At 57.0% G+C, this 19,225-nt stretch overlaps 1 protein-coding gene across 1 annotated transcript; it reads left to right on the plus strand.

The window, feature by feature from the left end:
* The first annotated feature begins 230 nt into the window (after window positions 1–230).
* Window positions 231–16,366, plus strand: spred3 (sprouty related EVH1 domain containing 3). The gene is made up of 5 exons (XM_087983881.1): window positions 231–407; window positions 3,961–4,129; window positions 10,352–10,413; window positions 11,076–11,237; window positions 15,689–16,366. The coding sequence occupies exons 1-5, from the start codon at window positions 264–266 to the stop codon at window positions 16,364–16,366; spliced, it is 1,215 nt and encodes a 404-aa protein (XP_087840007.1). The 5' UTR covers window positions 231–263.
* The last annotated feature ends 2,859 nt before the right edge of the window (window positions 16,367–19,225 follow it).

Raw genomic sequence — 19,225 nt, forward strand, 5'->3', positions numbered from 1 at the left:
CGAGGAGCAGGAGAATCGACATTTCGGGCAAAAGCCCTTCATTAGGAATCGGTCTCTCTGTGTGTGTCTCTCTCTCTTTCTCTCTCTCCCCTCCCTCTCTCTATCCCCCTCCTTCTATCCCTCTCCCTCCCTCCCTCTCTATCTCCCTCCCTATCTCTCCCTTTCTCCCCTCTCCCTCCCCCCATCCCGTGCTCCGCTCTCTCTCTCTCACTGGGCTGTGTCTTTCCCCTCACAGTGATGTGGTGCGAGTCCGAGCTGTAGTGATGACCCGCGATGACTCCAGTGGGGGCTGGGTGCCGCTGGGAGGGCCCGGCCTCAGTCACGTTGTGATCCGCCGGATCCCGCACTCCGACGAGAGCGGCCAGCTCCGCTTCCTGATCCGGGGAGAGCGGATCCGGGATCAGACGGTAAGTGCCCGTCACGGGTCGCACCGTGGTCTCACGGGAGACGGTGGGGAGCGTTGCGCCTCTGTCAGGATTGGATTCGGGTGAGGGCCGGGGGTGGGGTAGGGAGCGGGGTGAGAAATGTGGCCTTGGCCTGGCCCCCCCCCCCCCCCACCCCCGAAGCTGTGGGTGACCTCTGGGGGATGGTGAGGTGGATGGTGAAAACCGTAACCCACCAGGAAAGGGGGTGAAGCAGCGCCCGCTGGTGCACAGCAAGATCCCACACACAAACAGTGCGCCCCGATGGTGACGCGGGCTTTTCCATCGGCCGAGGGATTCTGGCGTCATTCCCCCCCCCCTGCAATGGGGCAAGGGGGAGATGCTCTCGGGTACCTCACCTCACCAGGACTGGTGCAGTCTCCCTCTGCCCGTGCGCCAGACTCACCGGCGGAGAGTGGGAATCCCAATTCCAGGGAAGAGGCTCTCTCTCGCTGTGAGAAAGGTGGCGATCAGAAGGCAAGGGGAATAGACATGCTCATCTTGAGGTGATAATACCAGGGCAAAGGCTGCAGAAGAGATTTACAAGGAGGTTGCCAGGGTTGGAGGGTTTGAGCTACAGGGAGAGGCTGAACAGGCTGGGGCTGTTTTCCCTGGAGTGTCGGAGGCTGAGGGGTGACCTTATACAGGTTTATAAAATCATGAGGGGCATGGATAGGATAAATAGGCAAAGTCTTTTCCCTGGGGTCGAGGAGTCCAGAACTAGAGGGCATAGGTTTAAGGTGAGAGGGGAAAGGTATAAAAGAGACCTAAGGGGCAACTTTATCACACAGAGGGTGGTGTGTGTATGGAATGAGCTGCCAGAGGATGTGGTGGAGGCTGGTACAATTGCAACATTTAAGAGGCATTTGGATGGGTATATGAATAGGAAGGGTTTGGAGGGATATGGGCCGGGTGCTGGCAGGTGGGACGAGATTGAGTTGGGATATCTGGTCGGCATGGACGGGTTGGACCGAAGAGTCTGTGAATCTTTGGCTGGGTAATGTGAAAGGTGCAGGTTAGCACTGTGGGTATGTAGTTCAAATCCCCACCATGGTGGAATTTAAAATCAGTTCCCAAAAATAAGCAACGATGGTGACCGTGACGATAATCATCAATTGTTAAAAACCCCATTGGATTTGTTGACGCCCCTTCAGGGAGGGATATCCACCGTCCTTACCCAGACAGGCCCACATGTGATTGCAAAGCCTCTAAAGTGGTCGAGCAAGCCAGTCGGTTCAAGGGTCAACATAGGTGGTCGGTGTGGGGCTTGGGGAGCGGGTGGTGGGTGTGGGAGATGGGGAGGTGATATGGGTGTGGGGGACGGGGACGGGGTGGTGGGTGTGTGGGGGGGGGGGAGGGGGTGGTGGGTGTGGGGGGGATGGTTGGTGTGGGGGTGACAGGGAGGGGGTGGTTGGTGTGGGGGGGACGGGGAGGGGGTGGTTGGTGTTGGGGGGACGGGGAGGGGGTGGTTGGTGTGTGGGGGACGGGGAGGGGGTGGTGGGGGTGTGGGGGAGGGAGAGGGGGTGGCAGGTGTGTGGGGGACGGGGAGGGGTGGTTGGTGTGGGGGGGACGGGGAGGGGGTGGTTGGTGTGGGGGGGGAGGGGGGGTGGTTGGTGTGGGGGGGACGGGGAGGGGGTGGTTGGTGTGTGGGGGACGGGGAGGGCGTGGTGGGGGTGTGGGGGGACAGGGAGGGGGTGGTGGGTGTGTGGGGGACAGGGAGGGGGTGGTGGGTGTGTGGGGGACAGGGAGGGGGTGGTGGGTGTGTGGGGGACAGGGAGGGGGTGGTGGGGGTGTGGGGACAGGGAGGGGGTGGTGGGTGTGTGGGGGACAGGGAGGGGTGGTGGGTGTGTGTGGGGGACAGGGGAGGGGGTGGTGGGTGTGTGGGGGACAGGGAGGGGGTGGTGGGTGTGTGGGGGACAGGGAGGGGGTGGTGGGGTGTGGGGGGCAGGGAGGGGGTGGTGGGTGTGTGGGGGACAGGGAGGGGGTGGTGGGTGTGTGGGGCACAGGGAGGGGTGGTGGGTGTGTGGGGGACAGGGAGGGGGTGGTGGGGGTGTGGGGGGCAGGGAGGGGGTGGTGGGGGTGTGGGGGGACAGGGAGGGGGTGGTGGGGGTGTGGGGGACAGGGAGGGGGTGGTTGGGGAGTGGGGGGACAGGGAGGGGGGTGGTGGGTGTGTGGGGACAGGGAGGGGTGGTGGGTGTGTGGGGGACAGGGAGGGGGTGGTGGGTGGGTGGGGGAGGGGGAGGGGGTGGTGGGTGTCTGGGGGAGGGGGAGGGGGTGGGTGGGTGTCTGCGGGGATGGGGGTGTGGTGGATGGGAGGAGGTGGTGGGTTGGGGGGTGGGGAGGGGGTGGTGGACGGGGAGAGGTGGGGGATGGGGAGGGGGTGGTGAGGGTCGTGGGACATGCTCCTCGATGACTGGGCTCTACCTGAAGGACGTCAGCTCCCATCTGCGGCGTTAGGGCAGCGGGCTGTACCACGTGATCTGGGTTTCACCACGTACCGTGCTAGCCAGTGCCCACACCAGCCAAGGAATTCCTGCTGCCAACAGTCGTGTCTGGCTGCGGCTGGGAAAGGGTTAATGTTGCGGTAGAATTGTCCCCTCCCCATCACAGTCTTTGGGCAGAGGGAGGTTGAGCTCTTTCCTGATGGTCTGAAGGGAGCTGGCATCTCCGCACAGCTCCAGAGAACCACACAGCACGGAAACAGCCCTTCGGCCCAACACGTCCATGCCGACCGGGCTTCCTAAACCGGACTAGCTCCTCCTGAGTAGTTATGCCTTACTGGTGAACTTACTTTATGGATTGAAACATCATGTGAGTCAGAACCTCTTCTGTTTAGCCTCCTCCGTCATCCTCCTTTCCCACCGATCATCAGGCAGGCCCCAGCTACAGTACGACAAAAGGCCCAGGGTTGGTGGAAACGACCACACCAACCTGCTGGGAACTGGGTTGGAGGAATAAAACCAGCAGCCCCTCTGTCACCCAATCACATCCCATCGATCTCCTGGCCAACACGACAGAACTGAGCTCACTCAGCCTTCGGTCTGAGTCGTCAGCCCCTGGTTTAAGATTCTAAAGGAGCAGATGGATTTTCAGATACAGATCCGTCCAGATCTGGTTGTACCGTCAGGAAAGGCTTGAGGGGCTGAATGGCCTCCTCCCCTTCAGATGTGACCATTCCTCCCTCTTTCCTTCTAGCCCCTGCCATCCAACCTCTGACCTTTGACCTTCCTTTTCTCTGGCTCAAAGGTGGGAAGGCTCGGTTGGATAGCCATGGTTAAGGGGATAGGGTGGTTCTGGGTGGATGCTGTTCAGAGGGTCGGTGCTGACTCAATGGGCTGAATGGCCTCCATCTGCACTGTGGGGATTCGATGACTCTCCTTTTTGCCCGTTATGTCAGGCGAGAGATTAAGGAGAAGGTGATGGATGCACAGTAGGGAATTGGCTAACAGTGGAATAATGGATGCTCCACATGTTGTGTGTATTTGACATGTCACATAAAATAGGAATTCTTTCCCAATTCTGCCCTCATTCCCTACAGATCATCCTGGAATGTGGCTTAAAGAAAGACCTGGTTTACAACAAGGTGAATCCCATCTTCCACCATTGGAAAGTCAACGACCTGAAGTTTGGCCTCACCTTCCAGAGTCCAGCCGATGCCATCAGCTTTGAGAAGAGCATTAAGAGCACCATCGAGGAACTGCTGGAAGGTAGCTTCCCATTACCCCAACCACACCCCAACCCTTCGAATCAAAATATCCACAGCCCAGCTCAGTGGAGAGAGCATTTAGCACACTCTCTGGGAGACCATTAGACTCACACTCACACTCAAAGGGTTTCATAGTATCCCTGCAGTGAGGGAACAGGCCCTTTGGCCCAACAAGTCCACACCGACCCTCCAAAGAATACCCCATTACTCCACACTCACCCCTGACTAATGCACCTAACCTGCACATCCCTGAACACTACGGGCAATTTCCCATGGCCGATCCACCCTAGTCTGCATATCTTTGGACTGTGGGAGGAAACCCAGCCCAAACCCACGCAGACAATGTGCAAATTTCACTCAGGCACCCGAGGCTGGAATCGAACCCGGGTCCCTGCGACTGTGAGGCAGCAGTGCTAACCACTGAGCCACCGTGTCATGCCAGGGTACCAAGAACAATCCAAGGCCTTCCCGAAGTCAGGATTGACACTAGGATGTTGGTCTGTGAATCCCAGGGCCCAGCACTAGACTGACAAAGGCTCAGTGTTTCGGTGTTAAGACTCTTGAGTTAAGGGACCAGTGCTCCAGTGCTAATCCTGTCTGACTCCAGGACTCCTGGAGCCCAAAACCAGTGCACGCAACTCCCAGTGCCAGTGCAGAATGGGACTATAAAACAGTAACCCAATGCTCAGATACTGGAGTCTTAATGTGAGAGATCAGTGGGAGGAGTTGGACCTCCAACTAAAGTACCAAACTCCATCATGTTCACCATCATGTTCCTCAGGCAGCACCTTTCCAATTCCACGACCACTTCCATCGAGAAGGACAAGGGCAGCAGATACACGGGAACACCACCCCCTGCAAGTTCCCCTCTGAGCCACTCATCATCCCGACTTGGAAATATATCGCCGTTCCTTCACTGTCACTGGGTCAAAATCCTGGAATTCCCTCCCTCAGGGCATTGTGGGTCAGCCCACAGCACACGGTCTGCAGTGGTTCAAGAAGGTAGCTCACCCCCCCACCTTCTCAAGGGGTAACTAAAGATGGGGCAATAAATGCTGGGCCCAGCCAGCGACACCCACACCCCACAAATGAATAGAAAAATACTGTTAAGCCCCTCGTTCCTGGCCTAGTGTTGGGATTTTGTGTTAAGTGTAGGGTTAGTCAGATCTGAGGTTCAAGTGCTGGTGTATGGGCTTCTTGAACAAGGCGGGAGAGGTGTGGGGGATTGGAAAACCCAATCTACAACGTGGTGTAGGCCACTTGGAATTTAGGGCGCAAAGCCATAATGTGGGCCGCCCAGTGGGATCCAAATATTAATGCCTCATGCTGAAGTTTGGCCTCCTACTCGAAAAGCTCAGGTCCAAAGGGCTTCCTTCTTGAACTTAATGATCCAATGCTAGAATATTTGAATACATCATGTGATTGATCATCCAACAGCCACAGCCCCCTGTGAATGCATTTGAATCCCCATCACAGGGCCTTGTGTCAGAAACGTATAGAAATATAGACATAGAAACATAGGAGCGGGAGTAGGCCATTCAGCCCCACAGGCCTGTTCCGCCATTCAATATGATCATGGCCAGTCATCGACCTCAATACCTTAATTCCCGCCCTCCCCCCACATCCCTTCATCCCATTAGCCACTACAGCTATATCTATCTCCTTATTGAAAACACAATGATTTGGCCTCAACCACTGTCTGTGGTAGTGAATCCCACAGGCTCCCCACTCTCTGGGTGAAGACATTTCTCCTCATCTCAGTCCTAAAAGGTTTACCCCTTGTCCTTAAACTATGACCCCTGGTTCCAGACTCCCCCCACCATCGGGAACATCCTTCCAGTATCTGTCCTGTGTAGCCCCTGTTAGAATTTTATAGGTTTCTCTGAGAATCCCCCTCATCCTTCCAAGCTCCAGTGAGTACAATCCCAACCAACTCAACCTCTCCTCACACGTCAGCGCTGCCATCCCAGGATTCGGTCTGGTAAACATTCACTGTATTCTCTCCACAGCAGGAACATCCTTCCTTAGATGAGGAGACCAGAACTGCACACAGTACTCCAGGTGTGGCCTCACCAAGGCCCTGTGTAATTGCAGTGAGACATCCCTGCTCCTGGACTCAGATCCTCTCGCTAAGTAGGCCAACATACCGTGTGCCTTCTCTACCGCCTGCTGCACCTGCACGCACTTGGTGGGCCTGTGTAACAATGACCATGAGACGAGCTTTCTCACCAGAGATTTCTACCATGTATTGGGTTTTGAACTCTCTGTTTCCCCAGGATCTTAACTATTACTTTCAGCAACTAATGCACGAGGGGTCCCAAGTCTCGTCAACCATTCCCCCGTCTCAGTTACAGCCACTCAGATAAAAATCTGCCTTCCTATTTTTGCTAATCTCACCTTTACCTTCATTGTACTGCACCTGCCATGCATTTGCCTGTCCGAATCACACTGCAACATCTCTGCATCCTCCCCGCAGTTCTCCTCCCCCTTACCCTCCCAGCTTTGTGTCCTCTTCAGATTTTGAGATCTGAGCTTCTGTGTGAAGTTTGTACTGGACTCCCACATCTCGACCATGGCAAGTGATGGATATTTCTCTTTACTCTGTCTGGGAGTCTCAATGCACTATATTACATTCTGATGATCAATACCTCCCACCAGCTGGACCCCAGCTCCTTAGTGTTCTTCGATATTCTGTTAGGGATGTGATTCCCTCCCTGTCTTTTCTGAAGATGCTGGCATTTCCTGGGCTCAGTCACAGCCCACCTTCAGCTGGGAGCTCTGGTGCTCAGTGACAGTGGGTAGCTAACCACGTAAATCCCCTTCACCCGAACCCCTCAGACAGGCTCCAAACTGTACTTCACATGTTTTCCCCACAACGAAACTGTGTCCAAACTGCTGGCTGAGATTCCACTTCGTAACTCACTCCTGGGTGTCCATTATCACGACCAACAGCATAAGGTACTGGATTTGCAGTATGGAGTGCGGTGGGGACCTGGGCCCGAGGTGAAGGGAGCAGGGCCCAAGGTGTAGGTTGCTGGGCCTGATGTGTAGGCAGCTGGGCCCGAGGCATAGGGATCTGGGCCCGAGGCGTAGGGAGCTGGGTCAGAGGTGTAGGGAGCTGGGTCAGAGGTGTAGGGTGTTGGGCCTGAGGCGTAGGGAGCTGGACCCGAGGCGTAGGGAGCTGGGCCCGAGGCGTAGGGAGCTGGGCCCGAGGCGTAGGGAGCTGGGTCAGAGGTGTAGGGTGTTGAGCCCGAGGTGTAGGGTGCTGGTCCCAGGTGAAGGGAGCTGGGCCCGAGGTGAAGGGATCTGGGCCCGAGGTGTAGGGATCTGGGCCCGAGGTGTAGGGATCTGGGCCCGAGATGAAGGGAGCTGGGCCTGAGGTGTAGGCAGCAGGGTCAGAGGTGTAGGGAGCTGGGCACGAGGTGTAAGGGGCTGGGTCAGAGTTGTAGGGAGCTGAGCCTGAGGTGTAGGGAGCTTGGCCCGAGGTGTAGGGAGCTGGGTCACAGGTGTAGGGAGCTGGGCCCGAGGTGTAAGGAGCTGGGCCCGAGGTGTAGGAAGCTGGGTCAGTGGTGTAGGGAGCTGGGCCCGAGGTGTAAGGAGCTGGGCCCGAGGTGTAGGGAGATGGGTCAGAGGTGTAGGGAGCTGGGTCAGAGGTGTAGGGAGCTGGGCCCGAGGTGTAGGGAGCTGGGTCAGTGGTGTAGGGAGCTGGGCCTGAGTGTAGGGAGCTGGATCGCAGGTGTAGGGAGCTGGGTCACAGGTGTAGGGAGCTGGGACCGAGGTGTAGGGAGCTGGGTCAGATGTGTAGGATGCTGGGCCCGAGGTGTAGGGAGCTGGGTCAGATGTGTAGGGAGCTGGGCCCAAGGTGTAGGGAGCTGGTTCAGATGTGTAGGGAGCTGGGCCTGAGGTGTAGGGAGCTGGGTCACAGGTGTAGGGAGCTGGGCCCGAGATGTAGGGAGCTGGGTCAGATGTGTAGGGAGCTGGGTCAGATGTGTAGGGAGCTGGGCCCGAGGTGTAGGGAGCCGGGTCAGATGTGTAGGGAGCCGGGTCAGAGGTGTAGGGAGCCGGGTCAGAGGTGTAGGGAGCCGGGCCCGAGGTGTAGGGAGCCGGGCCCGAGGTGTACAGAACCGGGCCCGAGGTGAGGGAGCCGGGCCCGAGGTGAGGGAGCCGGGTCAGAGGTGTAGGGAGCCGGGCGCGAGGTGTAGGGAGCTGGGCCCGAGGTGTAGGGAGCTGGGCCCGAGGTGTAGGAAGCTGGGCCCAATGTGTTGGGAGCTGGGTCAGAGGTATAGCAAGCTGGGCCCGAGTTGTAGGGTGCTGGGCCCGAGGTGTAGGGAGCTGGGCCCCGAGGTGTAGGGAGCTGTGCCCGAGGTGTAGGGAGCTGGGTCAGTGGTGTAGGGAGCTGGGCCTGAGTGTAGGGAGCTGGATCGCAGGTGTAGGGAGCTGGGTCACAGGTGTAGGGAGCTGGGACCGAGGTGTAGGGAGCTGGGTCAGATGTGTAGGATGCTGGGCCCGAGGTGTAGGGAGCTGGGTCAGATGTGTAGGGAGCTGGGCCCAAGGTGTAGGGAGCTGGTTCAGATGTGTAGGGAGCTGGGCCTGAGGTGTAGGGAGCTGGGTCACAGGTGTAGGGAGCTGGGCCCGAGATGTAGGGAGCTGGGTCAGATGTGTAGGGAGCTGGGTCAGATGTGTAGGGAGCTGGGCCCGAGGTGTAGGGAGCCGGGTCAGATGTGTAGGGAGCCAGGTCAGAGGTGTAGGGAGCCGGGTCAGAGGTGTAGGGAGCCGGGCCCGAGGTGTAGGGAGCCGGGCCCGAGGTGTACAGAACCGGGCCCGAGGTGAGGGAGCCGGGCCCGAGGTGAGGGAGCCGGGTCAGAGGTGTAGGGAGCCGGGCGCGAGGTGTAGGGAGCTGGGCCCGAGGTGTAGGGAGCTGGGCCCGAGGTGTAGGAAGCTGGGCCCAATGTGTTGGGAGCTGGGTCAGAGGTATAGCAAGCTGGGCCCGAGTTGTAGGGTGCTGGGCCCGAGGTGTAGGGAGCTGTGCCCGAGGTGTAGGGAGCTGGGTCAGAGGTGAAGGCAGCAGGGTCAGAGGTGTAGGCAGCAGAGTCAGAGGTGTTGGGAGCAGGGCTCGAGGTATAGGGAGCTGGGCCCGAGGTGTAAGGAGCTGGGCCCGAGGTGTATGGAGCTGTGCAACAGGTGTAGGGAGCTGGGCCCGAGGTGTAGGGAGCTGGGTCAGATGTGTAGGGTGCTGGGCCCGAGGTGTAGGGAGCTGGGTCAGATGTGTAGGGAGCTGGGCCCGAGGTATAGGGAGCTGGGTCAGATGTGTAGGGAGCTGGGCCCGAGGTGTAGGAAGCTGGGCCCGAGGTGTAGGGAGCTGGGCCGGAGGTGTAGGGAGCTGGGTCAGATGTGTAGGGAGCTGGGCCCGAGGTGTAGGAAGCTGGGCCCGAGGTGTAGGGAGCTGGGCCCGAGGTGTAGGGAGCTGGGTCACAGGTGTAGGGAGCTGGGTCAGAGGCGTAGGGAGCTGGGTCAGAGGTGTAGGGAGCTGGGCCCGAGGTGTAGGGAGCTGGGCCCGATGTGTAGGGAGCTGGGTCAGATGTGTAGGGAGCTGGGCCGGAGGTGTAGGGAGCTAGGCCCGAGGTGTAGGGAGCTGGGGTCAGATGTGTAGGGAGCTGGGCCCGAGGTGTAGGGAGCTGGGCCCGAGGTGTAGGGAGCTGGGCCCGAGGTGTAGGGAGCTGGGTCAGATGTGTAGGGTGCTGGGCCCGAGGTGTAGGGAGCTGGGCCCGAGGTGTAGGGAGCTGGGTCAGATGTGTAGGGAGCTGGGCCCGAGGTGTAGGGAGCTGGGTCAGATGTGTAGGGAGCTGGGCCTGAGGTATACAGACAAAAGAGTGCATAGTGATCTGGCTGGAGAGTGGATTGGAGAGATTAGTGGCCACCAGTGGGGTAGTGTGTAAGGCCTGGTGTGTGGGGGTTGTGGTAAGGACATTGATGAACTTGATTCTGGATCAGTGGTGTTGGAAGAGCACAGCAGTTCAGGCAGCATCCAACGAGCCCAGAAGGCTGGAGATTTCCTAAGTTGGAAAATGAGGTGTGAGGGATAGGGTGCTGGGCCCAAGCTGTGGGATGCGCGGGGGAACCAGGCCTGGGGAGCAGGGTGCTGAGTCTGGGGAGTAAAGAGCTGACATCTCTGACCTTCACTTCTCTTCTGCCATTTCCCTCCCCTTACCCGACCATCACCCAGGGTCTCTGAGCTCCTCGTCGTCTGCACACAGTGAGGCTGGTGCTCCAGAAGACCTCACTGCAGTAAGTAAGGTCACAGAGAGACACGGGCTCTTTCCTTCCTCAGCCTCTGGGGGCAGTGTGGGGTGGGGTGGGGTGGAGATAGTGACAGGGCACAGTGTGATGGGGGTGGGAAATGGGGGCAATGGGGGGTGTGCCACAGTGTGGTGGGGGGAATGAGGGGCACGTTGTGGGGCACTCTGTGGCACGGGGATAATGGACAAAACATTGGGGGGAAATGGGGAGACACTGAGGTGGGGGAAGGGGGTGGGGGCACACTGAGGGGGAGAAGGGGAAACTTGGGGGAGGGGAGATAGAGAAGGTGGTCACCCTGAGGGATAGGGGGAGAGAGAGGGTACTGAGGAGCGGGGAGATGGGGGCACACTGGGTGAGGGGATGTAGGGAGGAGGGGAACCCTGAGGCGAGGGCTGATGGAGGGAGTGGTCACACTGGGAAGCGCCAGATAGAGAGGGGACACGGTTGGGGGGGTGCCGGGTGGGGGGGGGGGGGGGTTTAACACCAGGGAGATAGAGAAGAGGTTGCTTACTGGAGATTTGACCTCTCGGGTGATTGGAGTTGGGGTTGGGGTATCTGAGTGCCCCCTAAGATGGAGGTGTGTGTTTCTCTGGGGTATGTGCTGGGCCATTCCTCCCATCTAACGAGCCCTGTGCCCCCCTCTCCCTCAGACACTGACTGACAGCGAGTCCTCAGCCAATAGCCAGAAGGAGATGCTGCCAAAACACGTCACCATAGTAACCAGCCAATCCTCATCCAGCTGCTACATCCGGTCCCCAGCTTCCGATCGTTTCCGGCTTGGAGTCACACCAGGAACTGCACATCCCAACCAGGTACGGGGGGGGGGGGGGGGGGGGGGATGGGCTGGATACTCTCCATCATATACCCCCTCAACCCCCACTCCCCCAACCCCAACACCACCACCACATCCCCCAGCCCCACATCCCCCTCACCCCACACCATCTCAACTCCACCCCATCACCCCCTCCTCCTCCTCATCTCCCACCCCATCCACCCCCCTTCCCCCAATCCCCCAACCCCCAGTCCCCCTACCCCTCACCCCCTCCCCCAAACACCCAGCCCCTCTTTCCCCACTTCTCACCCCCCCCAGTCCCGCCAACCCCTCACTCAATCCCCCAACCCTTCTTTGCCCATCCCCCACAATCCCAATTCCCCCCACCCCACCCCAACTCTTCTTTCCCCACCACCTCATCCCCCAATCCCCCCATCCCTCATCCCCACCCCCTCATTCCTCATCCCCCACCCGCTCACACACACCCTCCCCCAATCTCCCCACCCTCCAATCTCCCTCACCACCCAGCCCCTCATTCCCCCACTCACTCGCCCCTGGACCTGTTCACAATATAAGACCCAACATTACTTCATGTCTCTTGTCTTCAATGCCCCTGTTCATGAAGACCAGGAGACCATTAGTTTTTCTAACCGCACCGCCAATGTGTCCTCCCAATAGCCCCCACCCCAACCACATCTCCCCATATTGTCAAAACTCTCAAGAAATAAGTCTTGAATAAACTTCACTCCAACAGTTACAAGTGTTGGTGACAGTAAAGTTCAAACTGCGAGTGGAGGGCTGTTTTTACTCCCCTGTCCTACACGTGGAAGAGCCCGAATGCACATCTATGCCTGAAAGGGACAGGGAATTCTGCACCCTCCCTATCCCCCAGGACTAAGTAGATGGGCTGATGGGACTGGGGAGAATGGATTCAGCTGCAGTTTCGTGCTGTGCCCATTGATGGTGCTGCTGAGCACATGGGGAAACCACTCACCATTGCCCTCTGCAGGTACTTGCTGGAAGTGTAGCTGTGGGCCTGGTCCATTCCCAGTCGATTGGAGTCAAATGTTGGAAGTCAACAGTCCCTTAGGCCCCCATCAAATTGGAGAGGGGGTTCCTCAGGAGCCAGAAAGGCAGAGACAGCCGCATTAGCTAACAACCAGGCCGGTTGTAAGCCTTACTGAGATCTTGTAGACGGAAATCAGTCATCTATGGAAGCCATTCAGCCTGTCTAGGCTATCCCATCCCTTTAGAAGAGCTCTCCAATTGATCCCAATCCACACTTCATAAAGGCCCCCTCCCATTTAAGAATCTGCTTCCAGCATCTTTTCAGGTACTGTGTTCCAGGTCACAATAACTTCCCACAGGAGAGAAAAATTCTCCTCTTGTCTTGCCTGGTAGCTCCAGCCTGTCTTATTGGTTACTGACCATCACACCAATGGGAAAGTGCATTTCCTCTTGAAACCTATTTTCACTGGAGAGGCATCCCCCTAAAACCGGCAGCGGTGAGGATCACGTGGTTATGGGGAAACCGTTCTGGCACAGACAGAGGCCCGGTGCAGGCTGGGAAGATGAGCAGCCATTTCTCTGGGCGCCCCCAAGACAGGGATGGGGTGGGGGTGGCGGAAGCCTCACTACTGTCTGAACGTTACCTCAGGTGTGTCCAATATCGTGAGTGAGGAGGGCGCGAGGGGAAGGAGAGGGGTGATGTGAGTGGGTGGTGGGGCAGTGAAGCGGGTAGGGAGTGAGAGATGGGGGTGGGGAGTGAGAGGTTTGGGGGTGAGAGTTGGGGATGGGGAGGGAGGGGTTTGGGGGTGGGAATGGAGGATGGGGAGGGAGGGGTTTGGGGGTGGGAATGGAGGATGGGGAGGGAGGGGTTTGGGGGTGGGAATGGAGGATGGGGAGTGAGGGGTTTGGGGGTGGGAATGGAGTATGGGGAGTGAGGGGTTTGCGGTGGGGAGTGTGAGGGTGGGGTGATGAGAGGGGTGGGGAGTGATGGATTTGGATCTGGGAGTCGGGGGAGTGAGGGGTTTGGGAATGGGGAATAGGGGTTGAGAGGGTGGGAGTGGGGCTAGGGTGGGAAGTGAAGGGTTTGTGGGTGGAGTGGGGGCTGGGGTCTGAAAGGTAAGGGGGTGAAGGGGTGGGGTGGTCAGGGGGTGGAGAGTGAGGGTTTGGGGTGGGAATAGGGGGTGGAGAGTGGGAGGATGGGGTGGTGAGAAGCATGGGAGTGGGGGAGGGGTGTGAAAGGTTTTGGATCTGCGAGTGAGGGTTGGGGAGTGGGGGGTTGGGAGTGAAGATTTTGGGGGTCAACTGGGGGTTGAGGAGTGAGATGTGGGGGAGTGAGTGGGTGGCTTGGTCGAGGGTAGGCATTTAAGGGTGGTGAAGATGATGGGAGTGAGGATTACGGAGGGAGAGGGTTGGGGTGGAGAATGAGGGGAGGGGGTGTGGGGGTGGGGGTTGCAGAGTGAGGGGGGCTGGGGGTGGGGTGTGGGAGGCAGTTGGGATCGAGGGGAGGTGGGTGAGGAGGAACGGGGGAGGGCGGGGGGTAAGATTTCTCTGGTGCCGTAGCCAACGACTTATCCACAACTGACATCACCTCAGGTCATCAGCATGAACTAACCCGGCCCGTGGTCACGCAGCTACATTGGGATCTTGCTGTGCAGAAAGGAGCTGCCCCAGTTGCTAACCTTTCCGCAATGCAGCACCGGGTCAAGGTTGTAAGGGGAGTCTGTGGGGGGGTTTCTGGTGTGTGTGTGCGTGTGTGTATGTGTGTGAGTGTGAGTGTGTGTGTGTGTATGTGGGTGTGAAGGAGTATGTTGGGTAAAGAGTGTGGCGGTTAAGTGGGGTCTGGTTTGGGGGTGAGTAGACTGTGGGAAGTGTGGGGAGTGCATGCTGGAGGACTTAAACCGTGTAAAGATGGCTAAATCATTGATCAGGTGATTCCCAGAACCCTGTGGGAAGCCAGGGAAGTGATTGCTAGGCCTCTTGCTGAGATACCGATAGCCACAGGTGAGGTGCTGGAAGATTGGAAGTTGGCTAACATGGCGCCACTGTTTAAGAAGTGTGGTCAGGGAACTATAGAATGGTGAGGCTGACATCGGTGGTGGGTAAGATATCAGAGGGCATTCTGAAGAATAAGATTTACTTGCATTTGGAAAGGCTAGGACTGATTAGGGATAGCCAACATGGCGTTGTGTGTGGGAAATTGTGGCTCACTAACTTGACTGAGTTTTTTTGATGAGGTGATCAGGAAGACAGATGAAGGCAGACGTTGTCTACATGGACTTTAGTAAGGCGCTAAACAAATGCACTGGTTTGTAAGGTTAAATCACATGGGATCAATTAACCAATTGGATACAAAATTGGCTTACCAGTAGGAGAGGGAGAGAGAAGGTGGTGATAGAGTGTTGTTATTCAGCCTGGAGGCCTGTGACCAGTGGTGTGCCGCAAGGATTGGTGTTGGGTCCACTGTTGTTCGTGATTTGCATGGACTAATGGATGAAAGTACAGGAGGCATGGTTAGAAAGTTTGTGGATGGCACTAAAATTGATGGCGTAGTGGACAGTGAAGAAGGTTTATCTCAGACTACAACGGGATCCTGATCAACTGGGCCACGGAATGGCAGATAGGGTTTAATGCAGGTAAATGCGAGGTGTTGCATTTTGGTGAGACAAACCAGGACAGTCAGTGGTCAAGTCCTGGGGCAGTGTTGTCAAACAGAGAGACTCAGGAGTGCAGGCATATTGTTCATCGAAAGTGGACTCGCAGGTAGACAGGGTGGTGAAGGAAGTGTTTAGCATGTTGGCTTCAGTGGACAGAGCACTGAGTATAGGAGTTGGAACATCATGTTGAAGCTGTACAGAACATTGGGGAGGTTACACGTGGAGTACTGCACACAATTCTGGTCGCCCTGGAAAAGATGCTAACAAATATTTACAAAGATATTACCGAGGCTGGAAGGTTTGAGTTATAAGGAGAGGCTAGATAGACTGGGATACTTTTCTCCGGAGGGTCAAAAGTTGAAGGGTGACCTTATAGAGATTTATAAAATCACGAGAGGCAAGGATAGGGTGAATAGGCAAGATCCTTTTTCCCCAAGGGTAGGGGAGTCCAAAACTAGAGGGCGTAGGTTTAGGGTGAGAGGTGAAAGATATAAAAGAGACCTAAGGGGCAACGTTTTCACACAGAGGGTGGTACATGTATGGAATGAGCTGCCAGAGGAAGTGGTGGAGGCTGGTACAATTGCAACATTTAAGAGGCATTTGGATGGGTATATGAATAGGAAGGGTTTGGAGGGATATGGGCCGGGTGCTGGAACATGGGCCTAGATTAAGTTAGGATATCTGGTCAGCGTGGAGTGGTTGGGCCGAAGGGTCTGTTTCCGTGCTGGAAGAGGGTGAGGAGGGGGGAGTTGGCGGGGGATGGGGTGAGGAGGCTTTAGAAACTTGTCGCATTCCTCTCCCTCTTCCCCCCAACCCTACCCTTCCCCAGGTCCCGAGCCAGCCGCTGCAGGGCAGCAGCTCGAGAGCGGAGGATGAGGGGGAGAACGCTAGGCCGTGCAGAGACCCCGGGCCGGCGAAGGGTTACGAGGATTATCGGAGAGTGGCGCTGGGCGGCCGAGAGGCCGGCAAGGTGGACCTGTGCGTGCACTTCGCGAAAGGTGAGGGGCGGGCAGCGGGGAGCCCGCGATCGGAGTGCCAGCTGAAGGAGGCGAAAGGCTCACCGGCCTGTCACATCGACACGGTCCCCACGAGCGGCCTGAAGAAGGGCAATGGAGATGGAGGTGGAGGTGGAGGAGGGCCCAGCGCAGCGGGCGATGAGGACGCGGCTCCTTCCCGCTGTATTTACTGCCGGGACGTGTTCCAGGAGAACGGGCCTGGGAGTTGCCGGGATGCCCCGGATCCAGCAGATCGGTGTGTCCGGCAGCTCAGCTGCATGTGGTGTGCGGAGTCCATGCTGTACCACTGTATGTCTGACTCTGAGGGCAATTACTCTGACCCCTGCACGTGCGAGGCAGGTAGCCGTCACCATCTGTGTGCCCGCTGGCTGGCGCTCCTCGCCCTGTCCACTGTCGCCCCCTGTATGTGCTGTTACCTACCCCTCAGGGCCTGCCATCACTGCGGGCAACGCTGGGGATGCTGTGGGGGCAAGCACAAGGCGGTGCGGTGAATGGCCTCAGCCCCTCCACCCAACCCCTCCACCAAGTGACACCATCACCCTCGTCACCCGCTCCCTACTCACCCCTCATCCTCAGCCCTCACCTCTCAATACCCTCCCCACCACGGTGTCACCCCCAATGATCACTCTCTTCCCATCCCCACCTCACGATTTCCCCCTCACTCCATCCCCCTCAGACCCTTCCCCTCGTTCGATTACCCTTGCATCCTCACCACATACCCACACTCCCTTAGCCTCACCCTCACTCCCTCATCATCACCACCCCCACCCAGCTCAGAGCGTTGGCAGGGGACTACGGCAGCAGTGGGGAGAAGAAATGAGGGGATTCAGGAATGATCACTGACAGTGGGAGAGAGACAGAGAGAGAGTGACAGGGTACAGCAACTACAGCAACAACACCCGCTACAACAACAACACCCGCTACAGCAACAACACCCGCTACAACAACACCCGCTACAACAACACCCGCTACAACAACAACACCCGCTACAGCAACAACACCCGCTACAACAACACCCGCTACAACAACAACACCCGCTACAACAACACCCGCTACAACAACACCCGCTACAACAACAACACCCGCTACAGCAACAACACCCGCTACAACAACACCCGCTACATCAACAACACCCGCTACAGCAACAACACCCGCTACAACAACACCCGCTACAACAACAACACCCGCTACAGCAACAACACCCGCTACAGCAACAACACCTGCTACAGCAACAACACCCGCTACAACAACACCCGCTACATCAACAACACCCGCTACAACAACACCCGCTACAACAACAACACCCGCAACAGCAACAACACCCGCTACAACAACACCCGCTACAACAACACCCGCTACAACAACAACACCCGCTACAGCAACAACACCCGCTACAGCAACAACACCCGCTACAACAACACCCGCTACAACAACAACACCCGCTACAGCAACAACACCCGCTACAGCAACAACACCTGCTACAACAACACCCGCTACAACAACACCCGCTACAACAACACCCGCTACAACAACACCCGCTACAACAACAACACCTGCTACAGCAACAACACCCGCTACAACAACACCCGCTACAACAACACCCGCTACAACAACACCCGCTACAACAACACCCGCTACAACAACAACACCCGCTACAACAACACCCGCTACAACAACACCCGCTACAACAACAACACCCGCTACAACAACATCCGCTACAACAACACCCGCTACAACAACAACACCCGCTACAGCAACAACACCCGCTACAACAACACCCGCTACAACAACAACACCCGCTACAGCAACAACACCCGCTACAACAACACCCGCTACAACAACACCCGCTACAACAACACCCGCTACAACAACACCCGCTACAACAACACCCGCTACAACAACAACACCCGCTACAACAACACCCGCTACAACAACAACACCCGCTACAACAACATCCGCTACAACAACACCCGCTACAACAACAACACCCGCTACAGCAACAACACCCGCTACAACAACACCCGCTACAACAACAACACCCGCTACAGCAACAACACCCGCTACAACAACACCCGCTACAGCAACAACACCCGTTACAACAACACCCGCTACAACAACATCACCCGCTACAACAACACCCGCTACAGCAACAACACCCGCTACAACAACACCCGCTACAGCAACAACACCCGCTACAACAACACCCGCTACAACAACACCCGCTACAACAACAACACCTGCTACAACAACAACACCCGCTACAGCAACAACACCCGCTACAACAACAACACCCGCTACAGCAACAACACCCGCTACAACAACACCCGCTACAACAACAACACCCGCTACAGCAACAACACCCGCTACAACAACACCCGCTACAGCAACAACACCCGCTACAGCAACAACACCCGCTACAGCAACAACACCTGCTACAACAACAACACCCGCTACATCAACAACACCTGCTACAGCAACAACACCCGCTACATCAACAACACCTGCTACAACAACAACACCCGCTACAACAACAACACCCGCTACAACAACAAAACCTGCTACAACAACAACACCCGCTACAACAACAACACCTGCTACAGCAACAACACCCGCTACAACAACACCCGCTACAACAACAACACCCGCTACAGCAACAACACCCGCTACAACAACACCCGCTACAACAACACCCGCTACAACAACACCCGCTACAACAACAACACCCGCTACAACAACATCCGCTACAACAACACCCGCTACAACAACAACACCCGCTACAGCAACAACACCCGCTAAAACAACACCCGCTACAACAACAACACCCGCTACAGCAACAACACCCGCTACAACAACACCCGCTACAGCAACAACACCCGTTACAACAACACCCGCTACAACAACATCACCCGCTACAACAACACCCGCTACAGCAACAACACCCGCTACAACAACACCCGCTACAGCAACAACACCCGCTACAACAACACCCGCTACAACAACACCCGCTACAACAACAACACCTGCTACAACAACAACACCCGCTACAGCAACAACACCCGCTACAACAACAACACCCGCTACAGCAACAACACCCGCTACAACAACACCCGCTACAACAACAACACACGCTACAGCAACAACACCCGCTACAACAACACCCGCTACAACAACAACACCCGCTACAGCAACAACACCCGCTACAGCAACAACACCTGCTACAACAACAACACCCGCTACATCAACAACACCTGCTACAGCAACAACACCCGCTACATCAACAACACCTGCTACAACAACAACACCCGCTACAACAACAACACCCGCTACAACAACAAAACCTGCTAGAACAA

The sequence above is a fragment of the Chiloscyllium plagiosum genome, unplaced genomic scaffold, assembly GCF_037043375.1.
Source record: "Chiloscyllium plagiosum isolate Xiang-an unplaced genomic scaffold, Cpla_swu_hap1 HiC_scaffold_47, whole genome shotgun sequence".
NCBI lineage: Eukaryota > Metazoa > Chordata > Chondrichthyes > Orectolobiformes > Hemiscylliidae > Chiloscyllium > Chiloscyllium plagiosum.